Source organism: Oncorhynchus mykiss, chromosome 32 (assembly GCF_013265735.2).
Source record: "Oncorhynchus mykiss isolate Arlee chromosome 32, USDA_OmykA_1.1, whole genome shotgun sequence".
NCBI lineage: Eukaryota > Metazoa > Chordata > Actinopteri > Salmoniformes > Salmonidae > Oncorhynchus > Oncorhynchus mykiss.
The window spans coordinates 18,598,943-18,626,490 of record NC_050572.1 but is presented as its reverse complement, the minus strand read 5'-3'; the positions used below and the strand labels follow the sequence as shown (position 1 = coordinate 18,626,490).

General features: G+C 42.6%; 2 protein-coding genes across 3 annotated transcripts in view; one reads left to right on the top strand and one right to left on the bottom strand.

The window, feature by feature from the left end:
- The window catches only part of LOC110488043 (protein tyrosine phosphatase type IVA 3), a 62,166-nt gene extending 42,871 nt beyond the window's left edge, over positions 1-19,295 (bottom strand). The window contains exon 1 of one of the 2 annotated variants that reach the window (XM_036970928.1): positions 19,051-19,295. The gene's annotated coding sequence lies outside the window, so the exon portion shown is untranslated. The remainder of the gene's footprint in view (positions 1-19,050) is intronic. The other variant, XM_021560003.2, reaches the window with a different exon arrangement.
- LOC118946460 (forkhead box protein H1-like) lies at positions 16,434-25,931 on the top strand. Its single transcript, XM_036970926.1, has 4 exons — positions 16,434-16,755; positions 24,760-24,885; positions 24,997-25,092; positions 25,205-25,931. Exons 1-4 carry the CDS (start codon positions 16,711-16,713, stop codon positions 25,859-25,861), a joined length of 924 nt encoding a protein of 307 aa, XP_036826821.1. The 5' UTR covers positions 16,434-16,710; the 3' UTR covers positions 25,862-25,931.
- Positions 25,932-27,548: the final 1,617 nt, after the last annotated feature.

Genomic DNA, 27,548 nt, shown 5'->3' with positions numbered 1-27,548 from the left:
CCTTAGTGTACATCATGGAATGTTGAGTCAAATAGAACCAATTTTTATAACGTTTGTAGCATAAACTGGGAATTTGATTGTTTGTTTCACATTTGCAAAGCAGTTAAAACACCGTCTGTTCCACTTTAATTCACATACAAGTCAATTTGTCCCAATACTTTTGGTCCCCTAAAATGGGGGGACTATGTACAAAAAGTTATATAATGTCTAAACGGTTCAACCAATATGGACGAATACCCTCAAATAATACCTTCAAATTAAAGCTGACAGTCTGCATTTTATTAACCTCATAGTCATTGTATAATTTCCAATCCAAAGTGCTGGAGTAAAGAGACAAACAAAATTTCACTGTCCCAATACTATTGGAGCTCACTGTATGTATTTCTCTTGTCCAGATGGGAGAGGGCAGTGTGTGTATTTCTCTTGTCCAGATGGGAGAGGGCAGTGTGTGTATTTATCTTGTCCAGATGGGAGAGGGCAGTGTGTATTTCTCTTGTCCAGATGGGAGAGGGCAGTGTATGTATTTAAATCAAATCAAATATATTTATATAGCCCTTCGTACATCAGCTGATATCTCAAAGTGCTGTACAGAAACCCAGCCTAAAACCCCAAACAGCAAGCAATGCAGGTGTAGAAGCACAGTGGCTAGGAAAAACTCCCTAGAAAGGCCAAAACCTAGGAAGAAACCTAGAGAGGAACCAGGCTATGTGGGGTGGCCAGTCCTCTTCTGGCTGTGCCGGGTGGAGATTATAACAGAACATGGCCATGATGTTCAAATGTTCATAAATGATCAGCATGGTCCAATAATAATAAGGCAGAACAGTTGAAACTGGAGCAGCAGCACGGCCAGGTGGACTGGGGAATTATCTTGTCCAGATGGGAGAGGGCAGTGTGATAGCGATCGATTCCTCCGTGGATCTGTTGGGGCTGTACACAAATTGTAACGGGCCTAGAGTTCAAACAAAGGATCCAACTCATGGAAGTTGAATTTCTGGTGGAAATGCTGTTCAGTGACCACCGATCTAATACCCAAAAGTTATTTCCGGCTGTAGTTAATAATGTAATACATTGAAAACCATTGCCGCCGTTCATTACCTTGTCTGTCCAGCAGGTCTCCCTTTCCCCTGAGCCTCCCTTTCTAAACAATAGCCATACAGCTCTTAGGTTTAGCCTTTCCCTGCCTTGCATGCCCAGGCAACTACTTTTAGCTTTTTGCCATTCTCAGTGCAGGTGGTACACAAAACCCTGAAATCCTTAGATCAGAGAAAGCCTGCAGGTCCTGATCTTTTGGATCCCTGCTTTTTAAATCTGGCAGCTGATTTCATAGCTGAACCACTTACATCTTTGTTCAATCTAACCCTGGAATGTAATGAAATTCCAAAGATCTGGAAATCAGCATTTGTCCTACCACTTTTAAAAGGGGGAGATCCAACTCTTTTAAATAATTATAAGACAATCTCAAAGCTGTCACCCCTGGTGAAAATACTTGAAACCCTTGTAAGTGAACAGCTAAAAGAGTTTTTATTTACTAACTCTATTTTATCAATGTACCAAATCGGGCTTCAGGAAGAATCATAGCACAATTACAGCAGCCATGAAGGTTTTAAATTATATCACAGCACCGTGTCTCACTTTTTATTGATCTCTCTAAGGCTTTTGATACAGTTGATCATGCTATACTAAGGCAGAGATTGTCGAGTGTAGGTCTTTCGGAGCATGCAGTTGCATGGTTTGCTAACTATCTGTCTGATAGAACCTAATGCACTCAATTTGATGGGCTTATGTCTGTTAAATAATCTGTCTTGAATGGTGTGCCCCAAGGCTCTGTACTTGGTCCTCTCTTACACACTATTTATATAAATGATTTAGACAAAAATGTCCAAAATGCACAACTTCATTTTTATGCTGATGATACTGTTATTTACTGTTGTCCCGCATCTCTTACAAAAGCTTTCCAGAACATGCAAACTGCTTTTTATACAGTTCAACATACCTTGTGTCAATTGAAGCTTATCCTCAATACTGACAAAACTAAACTAATGAAGTTTTCTAATCCAAGAAATCTGAACCTTTCATCTATCAACCTGTCAGGGCAAGGAGATTGAGGTTGTAACCTCATAAAAATGTATTTGAATTTTAATTGATGCCTCTCTTTTAAATTGCATATTCAACAACTTGCAAAAAAATTGAAGCTGAAATTGGGATTTTATTTTAGGAATAAGGCCTGTTTTTCTTTTGAAGGCAGAAGGAGGCTAGTATCAGCTACATTTATGCCTAGACTCTATGGGGATATTTTATATATGAATGCTTCCGCTCAGTGTTTGAGATCAATTGACACTCTTTACCATGGCACTTTGAGATTTATTTTAAACTGCAAAACCCTTACGCACCACTGCACTTTGTATACCAGGGTTGGCTGGCCTTCTCTAGTTACTCGTAAGCTCAATCACTGGTATACTTTTATTTACAAAGCCATTTTGGGTTTACTACCTTTTTATTTGTGCATTTTTATTGTTCAGAAATGTGGTGGGTACTCTCTTCATTCGCTGGACTTTATCCTGCTAACTGTTCCAAATGTCCGAACTGAATTTGGTAAAAGGGATTTTATGTACTCTGCGCCATCGTCTTGGAACGCCTTACAAAATACTTTTAAACTGGAAGAACTTGTCCCGATTGGTGTTTTTAAATCACTGATGAAGGATTTTGAGGCTGATTCCCTGACCTGTCAATGTTTTTAATTTGCTGTTTTATACTCTTGTGAATTCAATGGTTTTTACTAGATTACTTGTAGTTTTTCATGTTGTCTGTCTGTATTTTTTTTTGTAATGACTTGGTGCTGCCTATCTTGGCCAGGGCGCTCTTGAAAAATAGATGTTAATCTCAATGAGCCCTTCCTGGTTAAATTTTTATCTAAAAAAAAAAACAAGCTAAATGGCAAGTACATTGCAAACCTATTCTATACCACCCTGACAATCAAAACAGTAAAGTCCAACCCCATAATCTTAAAGTGAAGTGACAAACAGATTCTAGGTGGGTGAGCAGCACAGGGCATTGACTCAGCAGTTAAACAAACAGAAACACACAATTACAGGCTGAGGTCCCTGAGGGTCCAATTCCCAGAAGTCAGTACAAGTGGGAGCTATGGTGGAGCGTAATTGTGTGGTGCTGTGCTGTGTGTTTGTGCCGGTTAGACTCAAGGGTCACATGCAATCAACAGGAGAGAAAGCGAGAGGCAGGGATGTTGAGATCAGTAAATCTAAGGAGGTACAAGGTTGATGGATGCACACATACACAACACGTGAACTGACTGGAAAAATGTAAGGATCCGATCGAATGGATCAAGGACTTTTGACACCGCTAAACTAGAATGAGTTTGTTTTCATTCTATTACTATGGTTGACACACCAAGGGCAATTCCACATTTCACAAGTTTGGACATCACAGCGCAGCACAGCAGACACAGTAAAGTACAGTGCAGTAAAATACAGCACAGAACAGTAGATTAGGGTAGAGTTCAGTACAGTGCAGTAGAGTAGAGTTCAGTACAGTACAGCACAGTAGGGTAGAGTTCAGTACAGTGCAGTAGAGTTCAGCAGAGTGCAGTAGAGTAGGGTAGAGTTCAGTACAGTGCAGTAGAGTAGAGTTCAGTACAGTACAGTACAGCACAGTAGGGTAGAGTTCAGTATAGTGCAGTAGAGTAGGGTAGAGTTTAGTACAGTGCAGTAAAGTTCAGCAGAGTGCAGTAGAGTAGGGTAGAGTTCAGTATAGTGCAACTGAGTAGGGTAGAGTTCAGTACAGTGCAGTAGAGTAGGGTAGAGTTTAGTACAGTGCAGTAGAGTAGGGTAGAGTTCAGTATAGTAGGGTAGAGTTCAGTACAGCACAGTAGGGTAGAGTTCAGTACAGCACAGTAGGGTAGAGTTCAGTACAGCACAGTAGGGTAGAGTACAGTACAGTACAGCACAGTAGGGTAGAGTTCAGTACAGCGCAGTAGGGTAGAGTTCAGTACAGTGCATTAGGGTAGAGTTCAGTACAGTGCAGTAGAGTATAGTTCAGTATAGTAAAGTAGGGTAGAGTTCAGTACAGTAGGGTAGAGTTCAGTGCAGTCGAGTTCAGTACAGTGCAGTCGAGTTCAGTACAGTGCAGTAGAGTAGGGTACAGTTCAGTACAGTAAAATAGGGTAGAGTTCAGTACAGTAGAGTATAGTTTAGTACAGTAAAGTAGGGTAGAGTTCAGTACAGCACAGTAGAGTAGAGTTCAGTGCAGTAGAGTGTAGTTCAGTACAGTAAAGTAGGGTAGAGTTCAGTACAGCACAGTAGAGTATAGTTCAGTACAGCACAGTAGAGTAGAGTTCAGTGCAGTAGAGTGTAGTTCAGTACAGTAAAGTAGGGTAGAGTTCAGTACAGCACAGTAGAGTAGAGTTCGGTACAGTGCAGTAGAGTATAGTTCAGTACAGTAAAGTAGGGTAGAGTTCAGTACAGCACAGTAGGGTAGAGTTCAGTACAGTGCAGTAGAGTAGAGTATAGTTCAGTACAGTAAAGTAGGGTAGAGTACAGTACAGTGTAGTAGAGTAGGGTATAGTTCAGTACAGTGCAGTAGAGTAGAGTTCCATACAGTGCAGTAGTGTAGAGTGCAGTACAGTGCATTACAATGTACTGTACTGCGAGAGAGAGAGAGAGAGAGAGAGATTGCTGAACATAACAGTATGCGAGTGGAAGGGAGGACAGTAGCAGGTGACCCAATTGTGGCTTGTGACTATTACGATTTCCCATTATAGCCTTTTCAGTTGCAGTAATTCAGTTTGAGTTTTTGATAATTCAAATTTTAAATCACAAAACGTATATCAGTAAAATCACTAACTAATTGTCAGGTCTATCATTACTTGTTAATTCTTCCTTTCTTTTTCAGCTTCAGACCAATGCCTACTTCTCACTTAAAACATAATTTTTTGTTTTTCAAATAGCCTTTAATTTGACACCCAATTTGAAATGCTCTTATGAACTAGTTTTTGTTGGTACATGTTGGTTCTCATGGGTACTTTTTGACGGAAATGCCATTGAGCTCCCACTGGGCACACACTGGTTGAATCAACTTTGTTCCCACGTCATTCAATGGAATCGATGTTCAATTCACATCTGTGCCCAGTGGATGTCTATATGCCATTATAATATGGAGTGGCTGTCTCTTCAGAACAATTACCCAGCTCTTTTTTACACTGACAATTTTTCGAGCAGCTGTGGGCATCTGGGGCCTGGGTATGATGGCACTTAAAAATAAACTGGAAACCAGGGAGTGGAGGGTCGACTGCACACCTTTCAGGACCAACAAGGTTTGGGATGAGAGCCCATTTGCTATCCATCCTCAAGATGCCACAGCCACCCCCACCGGGCCCAACAGTCCATCCCGGATCAACATTGGGGGTTTCATGTGCAGATACATCCCTAGTGGCCATGCACTCAGCACCCATGTCACGTTGTTGCAACGTGTCCCCTTGGAATTTGGAGATATTTATTTCTGCACCTTGGCGGCGGTCATAGAGGGGCCTGCCTGGAGGCCTCGGTTCAGGCCTGGTTCTCAGAAGTTTGAGGAGACTCAGACTTGGTGCATGGATGATCAAGTAGGTCGAGTTGCTATTTTGAAGAAGAAGAAAAAAAATGTAAAAAAATATTCAACCTTTATTTAACTAGGCATGACAGTTAAGAACAAATTCTTATTTACAATGACGGCCTACCCTGGCCAAACCCTCCCCTAACCCAGACGGCGCTGGGCCAATTGTGCGCCGCCCTATGGGACTCCCGATCATGGCCTGTTGTGATACAGCCCAGATCAAACCAGGGTCTGTAGTGATGCCGCTAGCAGTGCCTTAGACCGCTGCGCCACTCGGGAAATGCCAAGGCATTTCACTGTGCCAAGATGGTGGCCTCCTTAAAATTCTGGTGTTTATTATTATGGCGGTGACCTCTTCAAAGAATTATGGTTTAATCGTTGTGGAGACACAATTTGAGAGGTCAAGTGAGTGTAGCATCATGCAGCGGGGTGATGGTTGTGACTGAATGTGGCCTGTGTGTGTGTTTATGTGGGAGTTTTGTCCGTGTATGTGTCTCAGTGTGTTTTGTCTCAGTGTGTAACCTCCATGTCCAACAGGGCTGTTTTGACACCAGGCACTTCAGTGAAGCGATTTCCCTGAGTGGGGACCTGATGCTCTCTCGACTGAAACTGAACTAAAAATAAACCTGCCAGCTGCTTTCTGATGCATTTAGGCCAGTGGGTACAGAGAACCGAGGGCTGCACAGTATGACATAACATGGGAGAGTTGGGGAGGGAGGCTGTGTGTGTGTGTGTGTGTGTGTGTTGAAATCAAAGACGTGCTTCATGAATTTTGGGCCATCCAGTGACCACTGCCATTTGAAAATTAGGAAGGCAGGCCATACTAAATTAGGAAATAAAAATTATTGGCATGGAAATGGATACTGATATGGAGGGGGAAATTAAATTAGTTGCAAGAAATCGATTTATCAACATACCTAACTAATGTCCTACAGTAACCTTTCAACACAGACTACCAAAACAAGAATCACAGCACATCAATCGTTCCAATAAGAGTAACAATCAAACTTCAAATGCATGAAATAGGTCTGCTACAACAAGCTTCACATTGTAACACTGTTGTCATGGTAGCAGGGTAACACACAACACAGCAATGGGGTGAGAATATCCTATACATCCATGAAGATGTAGCCGCCAACTTCAAAGCAGCACCATTCCACTAAGGGTTAAAGGTCGCAATCGGAGGTGCCCAAACAGAAGAAGCAGTAGAGCAGCAGCTGAGAGCCCTTACCCAGAAGTCAGTGCTTCAGAAGGTGTCAATGCCACCTCCCAGATGTCATTAGCAGCAATATTTCACACATCCACCTAGAGGAATGCAGGTGGCCTCTAAACCATTTCAAACCAGCGTCATGTCTAAAGGCCTGAAACGTCAGCATACGTGTGAAGGTTTACAACCGACCTGGGAGCTCCATGTACAGAGTGTGACTTGTTTGGGTCGTGTCCAGAGGGGAGAGAGAGAACGTTTTAAAACTGGAGGTAGACTACCTGAATTTATCCATTATGAACACACACATTTTCCCTTTCTGTTGCAAAATGTTCCGCTACGGTGTGCCCTGCTGAACACGACCCTGAACTGAGGTGAACTACACCATAAAACTCTTTATGCAGCCAGTCACATATTAGGGGTTAGCATTTTGAGTCGTATTTACCAGTTGGGGGAGTGCGGGAGCTTTGATTTTCATTGCCTCAACATGGCTCCTGAAGTCCCTCGTGCGCCATTTACATAACTTGATCCCTGACCTTTGAGTGGAACCTTTCCCGACCGAGGCTGGGCCTCCACTGGCTGTCATCACCAGGGCAACAAAAGAGACATCTGTCATCGATCAACAGCACACAGAACTGGAGCAAAACTCCAGGCATGGTATGTCCATGTCCTGAACACATGAACACAACCTTTCCTCCATGCGAAACTGAGTAGGTCAGCAAGCAACCCACGGTGAAAAACATTAGCCATCATGATCAAAGTACATGATGGCTCCAAACACTGATCTTCAGTCAGTTTTGCATTCACCCACCTAATGGTTATGGTTGGGCAACAAAGCAACTTTCACACAACTTTTGTTGCAGTTGCAGGTTGCAAGTGACATCTCAAGCAACTGTGCTGATACATGAAGGAACTGAAGCACTATTTCAATGGCATGCAACATCCAATCAAAATGAAGCTGCTTTTGTCATTTCATTCCATATGGTTTTGGAATTGTCAAGACCAATGTCATCTGCTGCATTACATCGTGATTTCACAAAGTATGGGATTTTAATGAATGAATCCTTTATCGTCCCATAGGTACATTTGCTTGGCAACCTTACACGCATTTGTTCCAGACATACATATCACATCGGACCCCAGTAAGACTAGCTGTCGCCATTGGCGTTATTGGCACCTGATCCCAATAAATCAAAATAAAATAAATCACAAGACACTTCACTTAGCCTATACACAACATACACCAAATGTACAAAACATTAGGAACACCTGCTCTTTCCATGATATGGACTGAGCAGGTGAATCCAGGTGAAAGCTATGATCCTTTATTGATGTCACTTGTTAAATCCACTTCAATCAGTGTAGATGAAGGGGAGGAGACAGGTTAAAGAAGGATTTTTAAGCCCTGAGACACAAATTGTGTGTGTGCCATTCAGAGGGTGAATGGGCAAGACACATTTTCTTTTTATTCAAGAATGTGCCACCACCCAAAGGACATCCAGCCAACTTGACAACTGTGGAAAGCATTGGAGTCAACATGGGCCAGCATCCCTGTTGAACAGTTTCGACACCTTGTAGAGTCCAAATTGAAGCAGTTCTGAGGGCAAAAGTGGGTGTGCAACTCAATATTAGGAAGGTATTCCTAATGTCTGGTATACTCAGTGTACAGGACATACTTCACAAGACACAGACAATATTAGTTGGTAGGTCATTTTATTGTCCTTCTGTGTTAAGGAACCTGTTGCTGGTTGATATGAGGGGTAAACTCTGTGCATAAATAAGATAATCTCTACCCCAACCTAATGATAGACTGCTAGTGTCTGGGGTTCAATGCTCTGCTTCGCTCTCTGATCAGCTCTGTATTATTGGGAGGAAATGGATTCATCATGATTTCCATCCTCCCCCATTCTCACAATCAATGAACCAGACCCTGGGTCTACTGTGACACACACACATGAGGAAGGGAGAAAGGACAGGAGACAGGCCCTAGGACCAGTGTGTCTGGGCTGGCTCAGCTTGGTTGCCTACTGTGGTATCCCTGAGTTGTTCATCATTCTGGTGGTTGACAAGGGAAAATAAAACATTGAACTTTTTCTGGTAAATACCATGTATATGTATTCATTGGTTAATGTTGCATAGGCTTACATTTTTTAAGTCATATTAATAAAAAATCTGAGCAGTAGATCTCGGCATGCATTTTGACTCAGAAAGTGATCTTGCCTCAGAAAAGGTTGGTGTCCACTGGCCTGGTGGTTAGAGCGTTGGGCCAGTAACCGAAAGGTTGCTGGATCGAATCCCCGAGCCGACAAGGTAAAAATCGTTATGCCCCTGAACAAGGCCTACTGTTCCTCAGTAGGCTGTCATTGTAAATAAGATTTTGTTCTTAACTGACTTGCCTAGTTAAATGTAGGTTAAAAATAAATGTTTAAAAATGGAACATTAGCGAGTAAGATACTCTGAAGCAGTGGATGGTGTGCACGCCTCGAGTTGGACTAGAAGTCCACTGTGACGATGTGCACTGAGAGTCGGGAAGCAGGTTCAGGGAGTAAGTGTTTTAATAAATAAAACACAACATAATACAAAACAAGAAACACAAACAGACATGAAACAGCAACAGTAACGCCTGGGGAAGGAACCAAAAGGAGTGACATATATAAGGAAGGTAATCAGGGAAGGGATGGGGTCCAGGTGAGTGATGACGCGCAGGTGCGCGTAACGATGGTGACAAGTGTGAGCCATAATGAGCAGCCTGGTGACCAAAAGGCCAGAGAGGGAGCACAAGTGACAGTACCCCCTCCCCGACACGCAGCTCCAGCCACAGGACGCCGACCAAAATGACGATGCCGGGGATCAGGAGCAGACACCTCTGCAGAGGCGCGGGAAACCTGTCAATCTGACTGAGACGCAGGAGCTTGGCGACCTAGAGTGCCGGAGACAGAGCATACCCGACGTTACCCCCTCCCCGGCGCATTCGGCTCCAGCCGCAGGACGCCAACCTAAGGGACGATCCCTGGGAACCAGGCGGCTGCTGAGTATGCGCTTACCTTCCAGTGGATGGAATGAGCTGGCGCTCAGCACGTTATTTAGAAGAGGTCTGCGCGGGGAGGACAACCGGACATCTCCCAGACGATCAATGAACAAGGTGACCTTCTTCGTCAACACCATGATCAGCTGGCTCAACTGGGGACGGCCATGAAAGAGGTTCTCCACAGTCTACAACTTCTCAACAGCGGAGGATATTCTAGAGCCAGTCTACACAAAGAGTCAGCGGAGGATATTCTAGAGCCAGTCTACCCAAAGAGTCAGCAGAGGATATTCTAGAGGCAGTCTACCCAACGAGTCAGCACACCGGCCCATTAAGCAACCTGCTCAGGTCGGCGATGCCTGTTTATCCCTCCTGGAGAAATATGACGGGGCACCATCCAAATGCCGTAGCTTCCTCCATCAGTGCTCCCTCTATTTTGCACATCAGATGGGAGCTCCCACCACCGAGAGGTCTAAGGTTGCCGTGGCTTTTTCTCTGCTGACTGGGCGGGCATTGGAATGGGCTACGGCCGTCTGGAAGAGAAGAGAGGAGGAGCTCGAGTCTTATGAGGGGTTCGTGGCTCTGTTTAAATGGATTTTCGATCATCCTTCGGAGGGCAGAGTTGGAGGTGAGCGTCTGCTTCAGCTCTAGCAGCGGAATCAGACGGCTGCTGAGTATGTGCTTACCTTCTGGACAGTAGCAGCTTCCAGTGGATGGAATGAGCCGGCATTCAGCACGTTATTTAGAAGAGGTCTGCGCGAGGAGATCCAGATGGAACTGGCCTGCCGAGATGACAACCTCACCCTGGACGCACTCGTTGGGATGACAACCTCACCCTGGACGCACTCGTTGGGATGACAACCTCACCCTGGATGCACTCGTTGGGATGACAACCTCACCCTGGACGCACTCGTTGGGATGACAACCTCACCCTGGACGCACTCGTTGGGATGACAACCTCACCCTGGACGCACTCCTTGGGATGACAACCTCACCCCGGACGCACTCGTTGGGATGACAACCTCACCCCGGACGCACTCGTTGGGATGACAACCTCACCCTGGATGCACTCGTTGGGATGACAACCTCACCCTAAACGCACTCGTTGGGATGACAACCTCACCCTAAACGCACTCTTTGGGATGACAACCTCACCCTGGACGCACTCGTTGGGATGACAACCTCACCCTGGACGCACTCGTTGGGATGACAACCTCACCCTGGACGCACTCGTTGGGATGACAACCTCACCCTGGACGCACTCGTTGGGATGACAACCTCACCCTGGACGCACTCATTGGGATGACAACCTCACCCTGGACGCACTCACTGGGATGACAACCTCACCCTGGACGCACTCGTTGGGATGACAACCTCACCCTGGACACACTCCGTCTGGATAACCTCCTCCGGGAGCGTCGGCATCTACATAACTTCTCCCTCCTTCAGCGGGTGTTCGGGATCAGAGCCTGAACCCATGGGGGTAGGGGTTACGCGCCTTCCTGCAGCGGAACGACGCAGACGGATACAGCTGGGGCGTTATCTGTACTGTGGCCAAGGAGGGCACAAGCGCCAGCCGTGTCCGTTACTTCAGAATCAGGGGTCCACTAGAGCAGAGGGACGGTCACGTGATGTTACATCACCTGGACCAGGAGTGAGTATTCCCTCTACTGCTCTTCCGGTTAGACTCTTTAGTACCCATCACTCTGACTGACTGTCCCTCATGCCCTGTGTCCACAGATTTAGTGGATTCCGACGTCGCGGGGAACAGACCCTTGCCTCCTCTCTCAATATTACTACCTACCCGCTCTCCTCTCCTTTTCCAGTTCAAGGTCTCGACTGTCGGCCTCTAGGATCCAGAACCATCACACATCACCCAGCCACTGACCCTTACTGTGGAGCCAAATCACCAGGAAAACATCCCCTTCTTCATCTCCAGTACACCCGTTCACAAGATCATCCTCAGCCTACCTTGGTTTCAGCAGCATGACCCTACCATCTCATGGTCGAGGATGAGAATCACTGACTGGTCACCTGAATGCCGGAAGACCTGCTTTCCTGTCCCCTGTGGTTCCACGTTGGTTGAGAGTCCTGTGGTTGCCCTCCAGCCCAACATCCTGGAGGAATATCTAAGGGAGGTATTCTCCAAGACCCGCGCTACCGGTCTCCCTCCTCATCGCCCCTGGGACTGTGCCATCGACCTGTTTTCCAGTGCTACACCTCCGAGCAGACGCATCTACTCTCTGTCTGTGGCTGAGACCCAGGCCATGGAAGACGACATTCAAGAGGCGCTATTCTGTGACGATGTGCGCTGAGAGTCGGGAAACAAGTTCAGAGAGTGAGTGTTTTAATAAATAAACGCAACATAATACAAAACAAGAAACATGAACAACGCACAGACATGAAACAGAAACGATAACACCTGGGGAAGGAACTAAAGGGAGTGACATATATAGGGAAGGTAATCAGGGAAGTGATGGAGTCCAGGTGAGTCTGATGGTGACAGGTGTGCGCCATAATGAGCAGCCTGGTGACCTAGAGGCCGGGGAGGGAGCACACGTGACATCCATTCCGAATACCTCTTCTCCATATCTTGGAGCAGCCTCTGGGATAAGTTCGATTGCCCTGGAGGGGTACGAACAAAGGATCCAATTCGGGAAAGTCGTATTTCTGGTCGTACTGCTGGTGATATCCAAAAGTTCTTTCCGGCTGTACACTACTGGTCAAAGGTTTTAGAACACCTACTCATTCAAGGGTTTTTCTTTATTTTTACTAGACATCAAAACTATGAAGTCACACATATGGAATCATGTAGTAACCAAAAAAACTGAGGTGGGGGAGGGATAGCTCTTGAATGAGTAGGTGTTCTAAAACTTTTGAACAGTAGTCTATGTAATAAAATAAAAAACATTCTGAGCTAATAATGTAATACTGTAAAGTTGCTTGGGAGCTAGAAGCAGAGCTGCCATGTCTGTCAGCGCCATCTTCTTAGCAGCTATAGCCTAGTGGCTGATTTCTGCTTTTTCCAAGTGCCTCAGACGCCATAGGACCACATATTAAAACCTCTACTTGGCATTTGTCACCAATGCCGGCCGGGCGTTTTCAGACAGAACACCCCACAATGACTAGGTGTGCGTTACTGTTAAGCAGGGGGCTTTGGGTGTCTAGGTGGCACAGTGAGTCATTCTGTGTGTGTGTGTGTGTGTCTGTGTGTAATTCCTGCGTTACGTAGAGTCTGAGAAAAACAGGTCAGTCAGCCTGAGTCGTGACTAAACACAGACACCAGGAGTCCCTCCCGTTCCCTCCCTCTACCAATCTCGCTCTCGTTTCCCTGAATTGTAATTTAGTCAGCTATTACAGAATTGTCTCTCAGTGTGCAAGCAGAGCAGCAAACAGATTTCTCTGACAGTGCTCATGACAACACTCACAGCAGCTCCTCTGGGTCCAATCACAGCCACAAGCAGTGCATCTTTACAGCCCTGAAACAACTCTGTTGAAGTATCCCCTATGTACAGATCTAGGATCAGCTTCCCCTCCTCCAATTGTAACCTAAACCATTAGAGGAGAAAACGCTAAACGGACTCCAGATCAGCGTCTACGGGCCACTTCAGCCTACACTAGACATATCACTTTGCTTGAGGGCTCTGAGAAGAGGGAATTCAAATCAAACTAAAATTAGAGGATGGGTGTTTAAAGACCACTCATTCATCACAACAACATACTGAATGCAGGTGCTATGTTATGGAGAAAACACAGCACATTAAAAGTCAGTTCGTTTGCCGTCTGTTCGCTTGCTGTCTGCGCGGTGTGTTATAGTGACCGCCAGGGGGAAACAGACAGACATCATTTTCGCCCGTTTCTACATATAGAATCGGTTTGCAAATTAGTGCCGGCACTTGAACAGAGGTGCCTACCAGCCTGGCCGTGCCTTTTGGTTAAGTAAACATTGGCTATAGGCCTTTAAATGAGCAGATTTACATGTAGTGTACATGGTGAACGTCCATCACAGTCACTACCTTTGTTGTTCTCCACAGATAAATCTGACCCGATTCCAGTCATTGTTTTGAATCAAGATTGTTTTTAACCTTGTGTTCACTTGACTGTGAACTGTGTCAAAGCCAAGGCTATTAATGCAGAAGAACAGGTCCAGAGTTACAGACACACACACTATACTCAACAACAGCAGAGCACCACTTCCCCTAGCTTTAGATAGATAGATAGATAGATAGATAGATAGATAGATAGATAGATAGATAGATAGATAGATAGATAGATAAATAATGGGTGAACTGAAAGCAAGGAGGATGGAAAATAGATTATAGGAAGAGGGAGAAAGAGATGGATTGAGAGTGAGATCATTCCAGAATATGAAAGAAATTGAGAGGGAGCGAGAGAGAGAGGGATCAGAGAAAGGAAAGACAGTGAATTAGATGAGCTAAATGTAGGCTAGAATGAAAGGGCTGGGGATTTGGCAACAAGAGATCTCTCTCTCTCTGTATGTATTTTTATTTGACATTATAAAATCTATTTTTCCCCTAGTTGCTCTGGGAGTCAGAATTCCCACAGCTATCAGTAGGTCAGGACTATCCCATCGTGGTTTTGGTGAGTCCCCCCCCCCCATGTTGTCAGTAATGGGTCAACTGTGCGCTAAGGAAAGTCCTGGTAGTTGAACTACTTGGCTCAAGTGGTCAAGCTACACTAAGAGCTGCTCAGGCTTCTCTGGGATCGCCTCGTCACACACCATCGCAGAGGGATCGCCTCGTCACACACCATCGCAGAGGGATCGCCTCGTCACACACCATCGCAGAGGGATCGCCTCGTCACACACCATCGCAGAGGGATCGCCTCGTCACACACCAAAATTGTCCTACTCCACTCACTTGCTCCGGCTTTGGGCAACACCACAGCTTTGATTCAGAAACCAAAGGAAGCGGCTCACATTCTGGCTGTGTGTTCAAAGGGATATTCCCATTCCCTGCAGCTGGATGATTTCAAATGACACACACAAAGCTAGGCTAATGTCACGGAGCTTCCTGTCTCAGAGAGTCACAGCCGGTGCCCCAATCTGCATAGAAAACACCATTTCTGCATTACAAATGTAACACTATTCCATACGAGGGCTCATAGGGCACTGGTTAAATGTAGTGCACTATATAGGGAATAGGGTGGCATATGGGATGTGCAACATGAGAGAGAGGAAAGACCAGGCAGAGTAAACCTACCCCCGTCCTCACCCCACTTCTCTGCCATACAAATATGTATGTATTCTGCTTCCTTAAAGTTGGAGTTCAGTGCAGTACATTAAAGTACAGTTAGGTACAGTAAGGTAAAGTACAATGGGTATTTTTTTTAATGCTAATTAGATTTCCACGCGTACATCGACTCATACCATTACAAAACACTATACATTGTATGTTTGGGTCTTTTACCATTGAAGACTATAACATTGAAATCATTAGAACTGCTGTAGCCCAATGGTTTAGTTGTTCACCAGAAATGGGCCAACTAATCCAGAAACTTTTTGGAGGGAATAAACCACACACAGAGGGGACGTTTCCTGGACACAGATTTAGCCTAAGAGATGGACAAACTGAATTGCTTTCATGGAGGACTGGCTTAAATTGTAAGGTTGACCACACAATTTATTGTCATCATGAGCAAAAGCTATTGGTTTTCTACCCAAAGTTGCAAAGAAAATGTTGTGATCTATATAATAAACACAAAAGACAACGTCGATAAAAGGGTGTGGCAGGTACAGCAGCATCTAGTGGGCAAATTCTGTTAATTTCAAACTAATTTACTATGGTAAATAATAAATAATGCAAGTTACTTCAATGGCTAATTTCTCTGAACAGGAGGGGGGGGGGGGTGAACGGCCAGATTCACAGGGAATACATGACATAGTATGAAGAAGCAATACTCCAAGCCACAGCTACATACTACTTGTCAGACAGAGAACTGATACTATATACTAGTTGTTTGGGTTGGATTAGCATGGAGGTCTGTGGGTGGCTTTTGATCAGTTTATTGAATTCCCCATGTCTTACTTAATGATAGGAAGAAGTTTGGTCCGAATTAGATATTGGGTACTACATTTAATTAATACTATATGAATCCTATAAATTAAAATAACTAATTTGGGTGCAATCAACTAGCTGAATCTCCCTGATCAAATTATATTTCTACAAAATAATGTTTCAGGAACACTAATCTTATCTGTTTCTGACTAACAAATCAATTCCAACACAATCTGACAGTCAAAATCCTCCTGTGCTTTTTGAGGTGGAACGACCCACTGATTTTGTGGAAGTCGCTGTTTATTTTCTGAAAGACCAGATGTAGAGCAGCAACTTCACAACTGGGCTAAATACAGGGTTGTGTTCATTAGGGACTAGAGAAAGAAAACAAGTGTTTCTCATTGGAAAGGTACAGAGCTGAATGTAGAGTGCAAATGCAGAAACAGGCTAAATTAGGCTAAAATAACAGGGTTGTGTTTATTAGGGCAGGGTTTCCCAAACTCGGTCCTGGGGCCTCCCGCACAGTTTGTTTTTTGCCCTAGCACTACACAGCTGATTCAAATAGCCAACTCATCATCAAGTTCGAGGACCGAGTTTGGGAAACCCTCCATTAGGGCACAAGAGAAAACAAAAATAAGTGTTTATCATTGTAAAGTTTCAGGTAGTATCTCCTGTTTCACATTATTTTATTCCATTACGTGTCTACTGAATACGACCCCGTCCTAAACGGAGCAGCAGGCATCTGGCCAAGACCAGACCTCAATAACAACCACAACTAGACGTCTGGAAGCATCTCGAACGTCATTTAGACTGAGTGGAGAAAACCACCGCTCCTTTCTCTGGCATGGGGACAGGGGGTCATGTGGACCCTTTCGAAAGAGAGGGAATTCTCAATGGCTGTACAGGTAGGACCAAAGCACTTGGTATAGCTTCCTTGTGAGGTCCCTCTCGTGGTGGAAGAGTAGAAGAGCTTTGTGGCCAAGCAGTTCTCACTGGAATCCCAAAGAAATGCAGCAATGTGTATATGTAGAGATCACATTTCAATATAAAAGTGTAAACCATTTAAGAGCACATAGAAACAGCCCAACTCTTGATTCACCAGAATTTGTATTGGAGGACAAATTGCACCACAAACTCCGCTTACGCAGTGGTACGAACTCTCAACACCCAAGTCAACCAAATGGTCAATTGTAGTCTTCAGCTGTATAACCTACACTCAAGATGATACGTCATATTGGATCATTACAGGGGAAACGGTTAGAAGTCTTATGGTCACCTCTCATTTTCACAAATATTGTAGCTTATACCCTATTTGACATCATCTGAAATGTTTGTGTGGTGCCCATCCATCATCGGTTGAGACACAGTATACTGCTGAATACAAGGTGGTTGTCAGTTATATCATATACATCGAATTCATAGAATTGGCCTATCGTTTGAGAACCCTGAAATTTAGCTGGTAAACCATTGACATTTAAATTGAATTGAAACTTTAACATCCAGTTACTACCAGAAAGATGGCGGCTGGTCCACCCATTTTCAAATGTCAATTTGCATGGGAATGTTTATTCTATTGTCTATATTTCTATTATTTCAATCAGTTTCCTATGGAAGATTGACAGTTGAATTTATAACAATGGATATCCCCACTCAAGTCAACATTCTCTGATGTGTGGACCTAAAAACATCTTCGTGGTAGCATTTAAAATGTTAGTACATTTATTAGCCAAAACATGGCACCTACCCTGTATTCAAGAGTATGCCATGTCTCAACTGATGGCAGGCACAACAAACACCTCAATTTATGTAAAATAGGGTCCAAGTTACAACATACACCCCCACCACCCCCTTTACCCTCAGAATAGCCTCAATAAATTGGGGAATAGTCCAAGGTATGGAAAGCATTCCACAGGGATGCTGGGCCATGTTCACTCCAAGGCTTCCCACAGTTGTGTCAAGTTGGCTGGATGTCCCTTGGGTGGTGGACCATTCTTGATACACACAGAAAACTGTTTAGCATGAAAAACCCAGCAGCGTCGCAGGTCTTGACACCAACTCAAATATTTTGTCTTGCCCATTCACCCTTTGCCCATTCACACAATCCATGTCTTAATTGTCTCAAGACATAAAAATATATATATTTTTAACCTGTCTCCTCCCCTTCATCTACACTGTTTGAAGTGGATTTAATCAGTGGAATCAATAAGGGGTCATACCTTTCACCTGGTCAATTTATGTGATGGAAAGAGCAGGCTTTTAAAAATGTTTTGTATACTTTTTTTTGATAATTGCTGTTAAAGTTTTTTTTAAATGACAATTTAAAAAATATATATATAAATCATAAAACAATTTAACAAGCCTGTTTGTCAGCTTTCAAATGATATCAACCGTTTATATTTTTCAGTGATGAAGACATATTGAAAATGGGTCAATTTGAGCACCTCTATCTCAGGAATGTTTTGGCATTCAGGTCCAAAAAGTACATTTGTGACCACTTCTACTGTGGGGCGAACATGTAGGCATAGGGAAGGTTTCGTTCAAGTCAAAAGGGATGCAGTCAGAAAGTGATTGAAATCATATGGAATGACCTTACTTACTATCGACGTTAGTTTCATGGTTGAAGAATAAAATAACCTGCCCTACTTCTGCCTTCAATGATGCAACAATGCTGCAAATGTCCATAGCTATACATTGTGACATAATGTAGTCTAATCTACATGGTGGTTACAAAGTAGCAAGACATTACACGATCCTTCCACTCAAATGTTACATTGTATCGCATTGTTGCTACTTCGACAAAAAAGAGATAACAGAACAAGAGACGTGGAATCATGTTTAGACTGTCTGCATCGGCCGCATTCGATTAGTCGAGATTGAGAACTCTATACAATCTCAAGTTCAGTCGCCATCTAATCAATCGTTATCATTTCAAACTTGCTTGCCACGAACTTAGTTGGCTATAGCTAATGTTGCCAAGCTACCCTGACCAAGAAGCAGGAAGACACCCCGCACTGTCGCAGGCAGAACGCATGCATTTGCATAGCGATCTCAGCGCATGGCTGTTGGAAATTGTCATAACGTTATATTTCGAGCTATGTGCAGCAGTCTGGCCGGAAATAGACTATTTGTCAATAGATAGAGTAGTGTCTAAACAAGTTATTAGCCTACTGGTGTAGGTTTGTGATTAGTAGTTTACTCACCAGTCGTTTTCTTGCTGATAAAATCTGGGCTGAAACTACCGGTAGGTCCAAGGTGGAGTATTGGCTTCATGTGCACTGACGTTCATCCCACTAGCTACGTGCGTCAGTCAAGATTCTGAATGCATGATTTCGGGACAAATGGGAAAAGCATGAAGTCGTTATAGCGGGAATTCGAATCGCCGGCTGGACTGGGCTACACAAACTCTATGCTGTGGACCACCAGATGGGCTCCCGAGTGGCGCATCGGTCTAAGGCACTGCATCTCAGTGCTAGAGGCGTCACTACAGACCCTGGTTAGATTCCAGGCTGTATCACAACCGGCGTTACTGGGAGTCCCATAGGCACAATTGGCCCAGCATAGCTAGGGTTTGGCTGGGGTAGGCCTTCATTGTAAATAAATGAAAATAATAATAATTAGTTCTTAACTGACTTGCTTAGTTAAATAAATATTTTTAAAATGTAAAATGCACAGGACTTGGAGATGACAATGGTTATTCTCTGCAGCCCTATTATAGCCTACTAATGTGATGAGTTCAAGCCGGTTCAAGCCCATGTAGGCCTAGCCCATTTAATATTACCTAGAGCTTTCCAAAAACACAATCTTCATAGTCGTGAAAAAAATGAATACAAAAATCATGTTAATTATTTATAGACTGGACATCACTGCAGGCCTACAAAATATCTCAGTGTAGTCCTAGAATTGAGGTTACTTTTCGCTGAACAGTAGTTCATTTCCTGTCCAACATTTCCATCTAGTGAAGAATTGTTGAATCACATTCAATCGAATGTTAGGATGGAGAACGCTATACAAAGCAGGATTGCCTAAACTATACACAGGCAAGAAAAAAAGCATTTAGAAAACAGTCCCCTGTTTATCTGCTTTTCAATTATAGGCTAAAACTGTGAGTTGCAAGGCAGCACTTCACATCATTCCGAATGTTATAGTCCTGTGAATGTCTAATGCATATTTAGTGGATGCAAATGCCACATAATCCCTTGTTATACAGAACGCATTAGCTGGGACAATGGAAGAGATGAGTGAGGTGAACATAATTTCAATGAGGTCAGGCCCTTTGTATATAACGACATTTAAATACCAACAAAAAAAAAGGTTGTGGAAAATAGCTGACCAACCAACTTAAATCATCCATTTGATAAAAATGTCCAGTTATTTAGGTAGAATGGAAGAAAGAAAAAACATGTTATGATATAATTTATAACAAATAAATTCTTAAAGAGTACAAGAGTACAAAACATAATGAATACAACGAGGTGATGAATCAAACGTTTTTAAATCTGCCCTTTCCTTGATATTGCAGCCATTGAAACTTAGGTCTTACATTGAACTTCGTTTTGTATAGATACCCAAATTATCATATAATTAGATTAGGACCATCCTACTTTTATTGCGAATTAGATTTGAACAAAGAACGAATCTGATTTCTATGTCTACGAAATATAGCATCAACCTGTAATGAAAAACATCAGCTGGCTACAAAAGTCCAAGTTTTTCTTAGATGTTTTCTTTAAATGAGAGGTTCCAACTGTATCAACAGACATTTATAAACGCATACATTGACATTGTCTAGGTTATAGATGAACAATGTATACAAAATTTTACCAATTTAATCAGGGATGGGAGCATATGAATGCGTAAAAGTAGCTTATTAAGTTGTCATAAACTTTAATGAGGCAAAAACGACTTAAAAGTGCATAATGTGAAGTGAAAAACGTTTTTTTCTCCATGTAAAATGGTGATCATCATAAGCATATGTAGGCACAAGGTACTACTACACGTACAGGTGTGCATTCCAGGTTAACTAGACCTATAGGACCTTTTCAAACCAGGATATGGTGGTAAACAGCGGGGCGGGCCCTGAGGAAATGTCCCTCAGACTTAACTTGGTTTCATTGATTCATTATATGGTTATTTTAAAACAATAATGGTCGAAATGATCAATGCAAGATCTATCCCTGAAGTTCAGGACATCTTCGTAAGCACGTCTTATAATTCACATGTCATTTGATAAAACAGTCAGTGCAGTCCACGTTGTTTTGTAATCATCGAGTAGGCTTTCAATATTGTTGGCTCAAATAGACTATTTATTTCTTTCATTCTACTCAAATAACTGTATTAGACTGTAATAGATAAGCCTTACATGAGATAAACGACGCTGTTTTTTAAAACCTTCCTTCTACATATAGCCAGTAGTCTAACTCGTTTGAAAATAATATACATTTGAAGTTAATTTAATATGTAATTTTGGTTTTGTAAGCCTATACTGAATAAATTGTAAACGTACCTAAGTATCCAGTCTACTAAATATTTATCCAAGGGATTATCTAATGTGGCTAGACTAATACTTTCTACAAAACTGGAGCCTGAAGGCCCTACCTATAGTCCAAATAGTCTCCCCCATTTAGGTCTATCAGTTCCATTGTCCAGGGGCAAAAGGCTTACTGATGAGGCTACCTGTACCATTCACATGCAGCAAATCGTTTATCACAGGGCCATAACATTGGAACGTTTGGAAATCACAGTTTTGACCTAGCCCTGACCCATCCACAGATTATTTACATTTTTGTTCACAGTTTGTCTGTCTTTAGGGACAGGGTTCTAAACCAGGGGTACTCAACTCTTCTCCCACGAAGTCAGGAGCCTGCTGGTTTTCTGTTCTACATGATAATATTGATTTATTTTTCTTAAATGTAACCTTTATTTAATCTAGGCAAGTCAGTTCAGAACAAATTCGTATTTACAGTGACAGCCTAACCAGACAATGTTGGGCCATTTGTGTGCTACCCTATGGGAACAAATAAATGCAGTGGAACTGGCTTCGAGGTCATATATCCGGAGACTGGTGGCAATTGCAAAATGTTGATTTTGTGGTCAAGTAACTATTTATTTGTGGATTTTGATTTGTGCTTGGGATCATTGTCTTGCTGGAAGATCCATTTGTGGTTAAGTGTCAGCCCAATGGTAGAGACATCCAGGTTTGGAGCTTAAATGCTGTTTGTGCTTGGTAAAGTTCATGATGCCAGTTCACACGTGTCCTACCTTTCCTAACATCAACATACAGTACCAGTCAAAAGTTTGGACACACCTACTCATTCAAGGGTTTTCTTTGTTTTTACTATTTTCTACATTGTAGAATAGTGAAGACATCAAAACTATGAAATAACACATATGGAATCATGCAGTAACCAAAAAAGTGTTCTCTTAACCAGCTTCATGAGGTAGTCACCTGGAATGCATAGTCCCACTAAGAGCAAACCAGATGGGATGGCGTATCACTGCAGAATGCTGTGGTAGTCGTGCTGGTTAAGTGTGCCTTGAATTCTGAATATATCATTGATAGTGTCACCAGCAAAGCACCCCCACACCATCACACCTCCTCCTCCATGCTTCATGGTGGGAACCATACATGCAGAGGTCATCTGTTCTCCTACTCTGCGTCTCACAAAGACACGGCACTTGAAACCAAAAATTGCGAATTTGGACTCATCAGACCAAAGGACAGATTTCCGCATTTATTTGGGCTGCAATTTCTGAGGCTGGTAACTAATGAACTTGTCCTCTGCAGCAGAGGTAACTCTGGGTCTTCCTTTCCTGTGGTTGTCCTCATGAGAGCCAGTTTCATCATAGAGCTTGATAGTTTTTGCGACTGCACTTGAAGAAACGTTCAAGGTTCTTGACATTTTCCGCATTGACTGAACTTCATGTCTTAAAGTAGTGACTGTCATTTCTCTTTGCTTATTTTAGCTGTTCTTGCAATAATATGGACTTGGTCTTTCACCAAATATGGCTATATTCTGAATACTACCCCTATCTTGTCACAACACAACTGATTGGCTCAAACGCATTAATAAGGAAATAAATTCCACAAATGAACTTTTAACAAAACACACCTGTTATTTGAAACCGATTCCAGGTGACTACCTCATGAAGCCGGTTGTGAATCTCAAATATAAAATCGATTTTGATTTGTTTAACCCTTTTTGGTTACTACATGATTCCATGCGTTATTTCATAGTTTGATGTATTCACTATTATTCAGCAACGTAAAAAAAATTTTTAAAAAAACTTGAATGAGTAGGTGTGTCTAATCTTTTGACTGGCACATTACCAGTCAAAAGTTTGGACACACCTACTCCCCTGCATCTCAGTTGGATTTATAAAACAGGGTGATTTATGGAGCCCAACTTGGCAATGTGGTCGTACATTCCTCTCCCCATGTTAACGCTCACAGTCATTTAACACTGAGAACTACAGGACAGTGGAGTCTATATAGTGAGACAGTTTGTGAATCAGAGCTGTTCAGCAAAGGAGAGGGCTATCCTGGGTTTACATTTACATCATGTTACTAAACATATGTAGCTAAATATACTGTATATTTAAATATAATATCATTACTTAGGCCTACTACTATTGTATATGTCAAATATATATTAAACACCCATGCATATATTTAATATGTCCTATGATTAAAGGCCTCAGTGTTCAATGTCTGGCTAATAGTAGTCTTTCTCTTTCCCCATCACATTGTCTTCAAGGATAGAAGGGGGACATGGTGGTGAGTGCTGTGACTGTGGATGTTGGAGTGTACACATTACTCTAAGAAGAATGGACTTTATAGATTTGATTTATTTAGATAGTTTTCTGAGTGTGACTGACCAATAAATTGCTTGGTTATGTATTTTAAAAGCCCAATAAAATCACACAGGAATGTTACAGAATCAATACACAATAGACACATAGCCAGGGCTGGTAGAGTATAGTTAGTTATATGTCAAAGAAGATGAAAGTCTTAGTGGGAGATTTATTAAGGTACAGCTACATGGGCCACTTTCAAAGAATTTGTTATCAAAGGAAATACTCATATGCCTTCACCACCAGTTAGCTACAACTGCACAGACAAAATAATTGCATTTATGAGTTTCATTGACAAATGTCAATACATTTAAAAAAAAAGTTCAGCCAAAGCAAAAATCTGCATGCATGTTCGTGAGAGTGTCAGCTTTACATAGATAACTTTTAATAGCTTTTAATTCTGACTCTACATACGTTTTTGTCAACAACAAAAAAGACCCAGCCCCCTTGTCTCACCATCACCGCTCTAGCTCAGTTAATCACATGGTTGACCCAGACACACTAGACGAATCCAATGGTACAACCCAGAAGTCTGTAGATCAACCACACAATGTTTACAAGGGGTTAAAAGTCTTAAATCATGCCAGGGCAACAGTGGGACTCTACCGACTTATAATGGGGAACAATAAAGCATACAAAACGCATGAACTAGTACTGGACGATATCAGCATTTTGAGTAAACAGGCTGCACGTTTGTCATATAATGATTTCTTAATAATAACGAAAATTATAGTCGAACCCTGGTAATCTAAAAATAAGAAAATCCTAAAGAGAAGGACAAACTGTACATGTCCCCCCCTCAGCGCCCCGCCCCGCCGCTTAACACCTTCTCTCAGTATGAAAAGGTCCTATAGGCCTAGTTAATGTAGAATGCACACCTTCTTTTGTCCTATTGTTCTAGCAGGACATATATCCAGAGGTCAGTCCAGGTTAACAGTTCCACTAAGCAAGGTCCTGATATCAGTGCTCTGTGTGACACTTGGTGTGAGAAGAACTCTACAACGAAAAAGATGCAGAACGTAACAGAGAACATCATGGGAACTCTCCTACCTCCACAGGCTCCGTCCAACGTTGTTCAGCGAAGGAAGAACCAACGTTATGGCAAGAAGAAGACCACAACCTATCTGGGACTGATTGCTCATGTCATTCAGGACTCTCCAGACAAGATGCTCACATTTACTCAGGTAAAACCAATATATTGGATCACCCAGGGTGTAATCTCAATTGTGTTCTGAAAATGAATTACTAGTGCTTAATTAATGACGAGTGCTAATATGGAGTGTTATCATTTGCAGTTGATGGACAAGTTGGGAGCTTTCCTCTCAGGAGACAGAAAAGGCATCGAGAACAACATCAGGGTCTGCTTATCATCCAACGATTGTTTTGTCAAGGTATGTCCACAACAATTATATCAACTGTATCAGACCGTACTTATTGTATATTTCATTCAACCACCCTGAGATCAACAGACATTCATTTGTTTATCGTGTCTATCTATTTCAGGTTCCAGTCAGTCCATATATGCCACACTCAAAAAAGAACTTCTGGAAAGTCGACGAGAGTCAAATAACAGCGAAGATGGCAAGACGCCACTTCAAAGGCATACTGGACTTGTTCCCGGAGTTGTCCACCAAAGTGCGAATGGAGGCAGAACAGATATCAGAGCGCTTTGCAGCGGTCTTCTCACCACCAAAACCAACCCTCGCCAGCCCTCAAATGCAGAATAATAATGAGGTGAACTTTAGCAGTCCTTTCTCCATCGAATCCATCTTGAACAGAGACAGTCCTTCTCGTCTGAGCCCAAGACCCGCTCCATTGTCGGTTGTGTCCAGCGCGCCAACTGATCAACCGCCATTCCGCGCGGAGAGAGGAGTTGGAACCACGAGGATGAGCCGGGCCTCTCCACTTGTGGAGATGAACCTTGTTCCCCGCGCAGGTGACGGTTATCCCAGCTACAGGACAGTGGCAACCACAGTCCACGGAATCATTGGTGATGATGATGGAAGGAGTATCAAGAACGTGCGTATGTGTGCTGAGCCCTCCTACCCGAAATACTCCAGACCCAACGCTGCTCCTCGTTTTGCCGACCCACCGCGTAACTGTTATTTGAAGTACCCTGTGCCCAGGTACGCTTGTGCTGCTCACCATTTTGGATTGTAACTAATTTTTTTCTTCGTTTATTGTCATCGTGCACTGTTAACTTTTGTGTATTTTTTTAATAAAGTCTACTTGGAAAATAAAATTATGTAATCCAATTATTTTAATAGATATGATAACTGGGTAAATTAAAAAGCGCCCTACTGGGCACAGACATTGAATTCAAGGTGAAATCAGCAAAACATTTCACAATGTCATTGGATTTAGGTTAAAAGTTTATTGAAAAAAATACGAAATGTCATTGCATTGATGACTTTTCTCAAATCCAGTTAGTTTTACACGTTAATTAAACGTCATCACATAGATTTTTGGGGTCGAAATGACGTGGAAACAACGTTGATTCAACCAGTTTTGGAACAGTGTGGCAGTACTGTATCCTCATGTTTCTTCCAGACTCTCATCAAGAGATATCCATGGCTAAATATACAATATTTATTCTATACACACTTTCTATCGAAAATCGAATGGCCTATGTTCATTTTGAACTTGTATTTGAAGTTGCATAGACCTATTTAAATGATTATAAACTGGGTGTTTCAAGCACTGAATGCTGATTGGCTGACAGCCGTGGTACATCAGACCTATACCATGGGTATGACAAAATATTTATTTTTACTGCTCTAATTACGTTGATAACCAGTTTATACTAGCAATAAGGCACCTAGGAGGTTTGTGGTATAAAGTATGGCCAATATACCACGGCTAAGGGCTGTATCCAGGCACTCCACGTTGCGTCCTGCGTTATAACAGCCCTTAGCCGTCGTATGTATTTTGGCCATATATCACACATCCTCGTGCCTTATTGCTTAATTATGCCATCGAAGCCAGTGTTTGGAGGATATTTTGGCCAATATTTGCCAAACCATGCCAATATACCCTCCAACATCGGCGTCGAGGGCATTAGCATTTTTATACCACGGGTTACCAACATATTCAAATAATTATTGACTTATTTTCGTTAAAAACGTTATTTTGATGAATTTATTCATACTATTTCATTCTTCCACAATATATAGTCCCGACACAAATCTAGGGTTGCTAACCAAGCCGGCTTGTTGTTCGTTCTATAGGTTCGGTGGCTACAGACGTGACGCAGTCGTTCAGTTTCTGTATCTATGGATGCGACCCAGTCGTTTGTTCTAAATGTACCATTGCCATACTTGCTGGCAACGTTCTTATGCCTTACTTGCTAGCTAACCAACTACGGCTAATTTACAGTCAAAAAGTGCAGTCAGAATAACAACAAAGTATCCGCATTTGCTTCAGCTGTTTCCAAGGGACATTTATTTGGAACATACTGCACAGGTTTCAAACTCATTCCACAGAGACCCTGGGAGTTTCGCTTCGCCCTTGTACTTGATTGATGAATTAAGGTCACTAATTAGTAAGGAACTTCCAATACCTGGTTGTCTAGGGCTTCATTGAAAGGAAAAATCTCAAATCTGCAGACACTAGGCCCTCCATGGAATGAGTTTGACACCCCTGATATACTGCATGCATCAAGTAGACTTATGCCTTTTAACCATTTCTTATACATAAATTCAAATCAATAGATATGGCAAAATATTATTATTATTATTTATTATTTATTATTATTATTTATTTTCCAAGTAAACTTTATTGAAAACTTATATATATATATATAAATGTTAAACGTGTTATTCTATTTGGGTATTTGTGTGATATATGA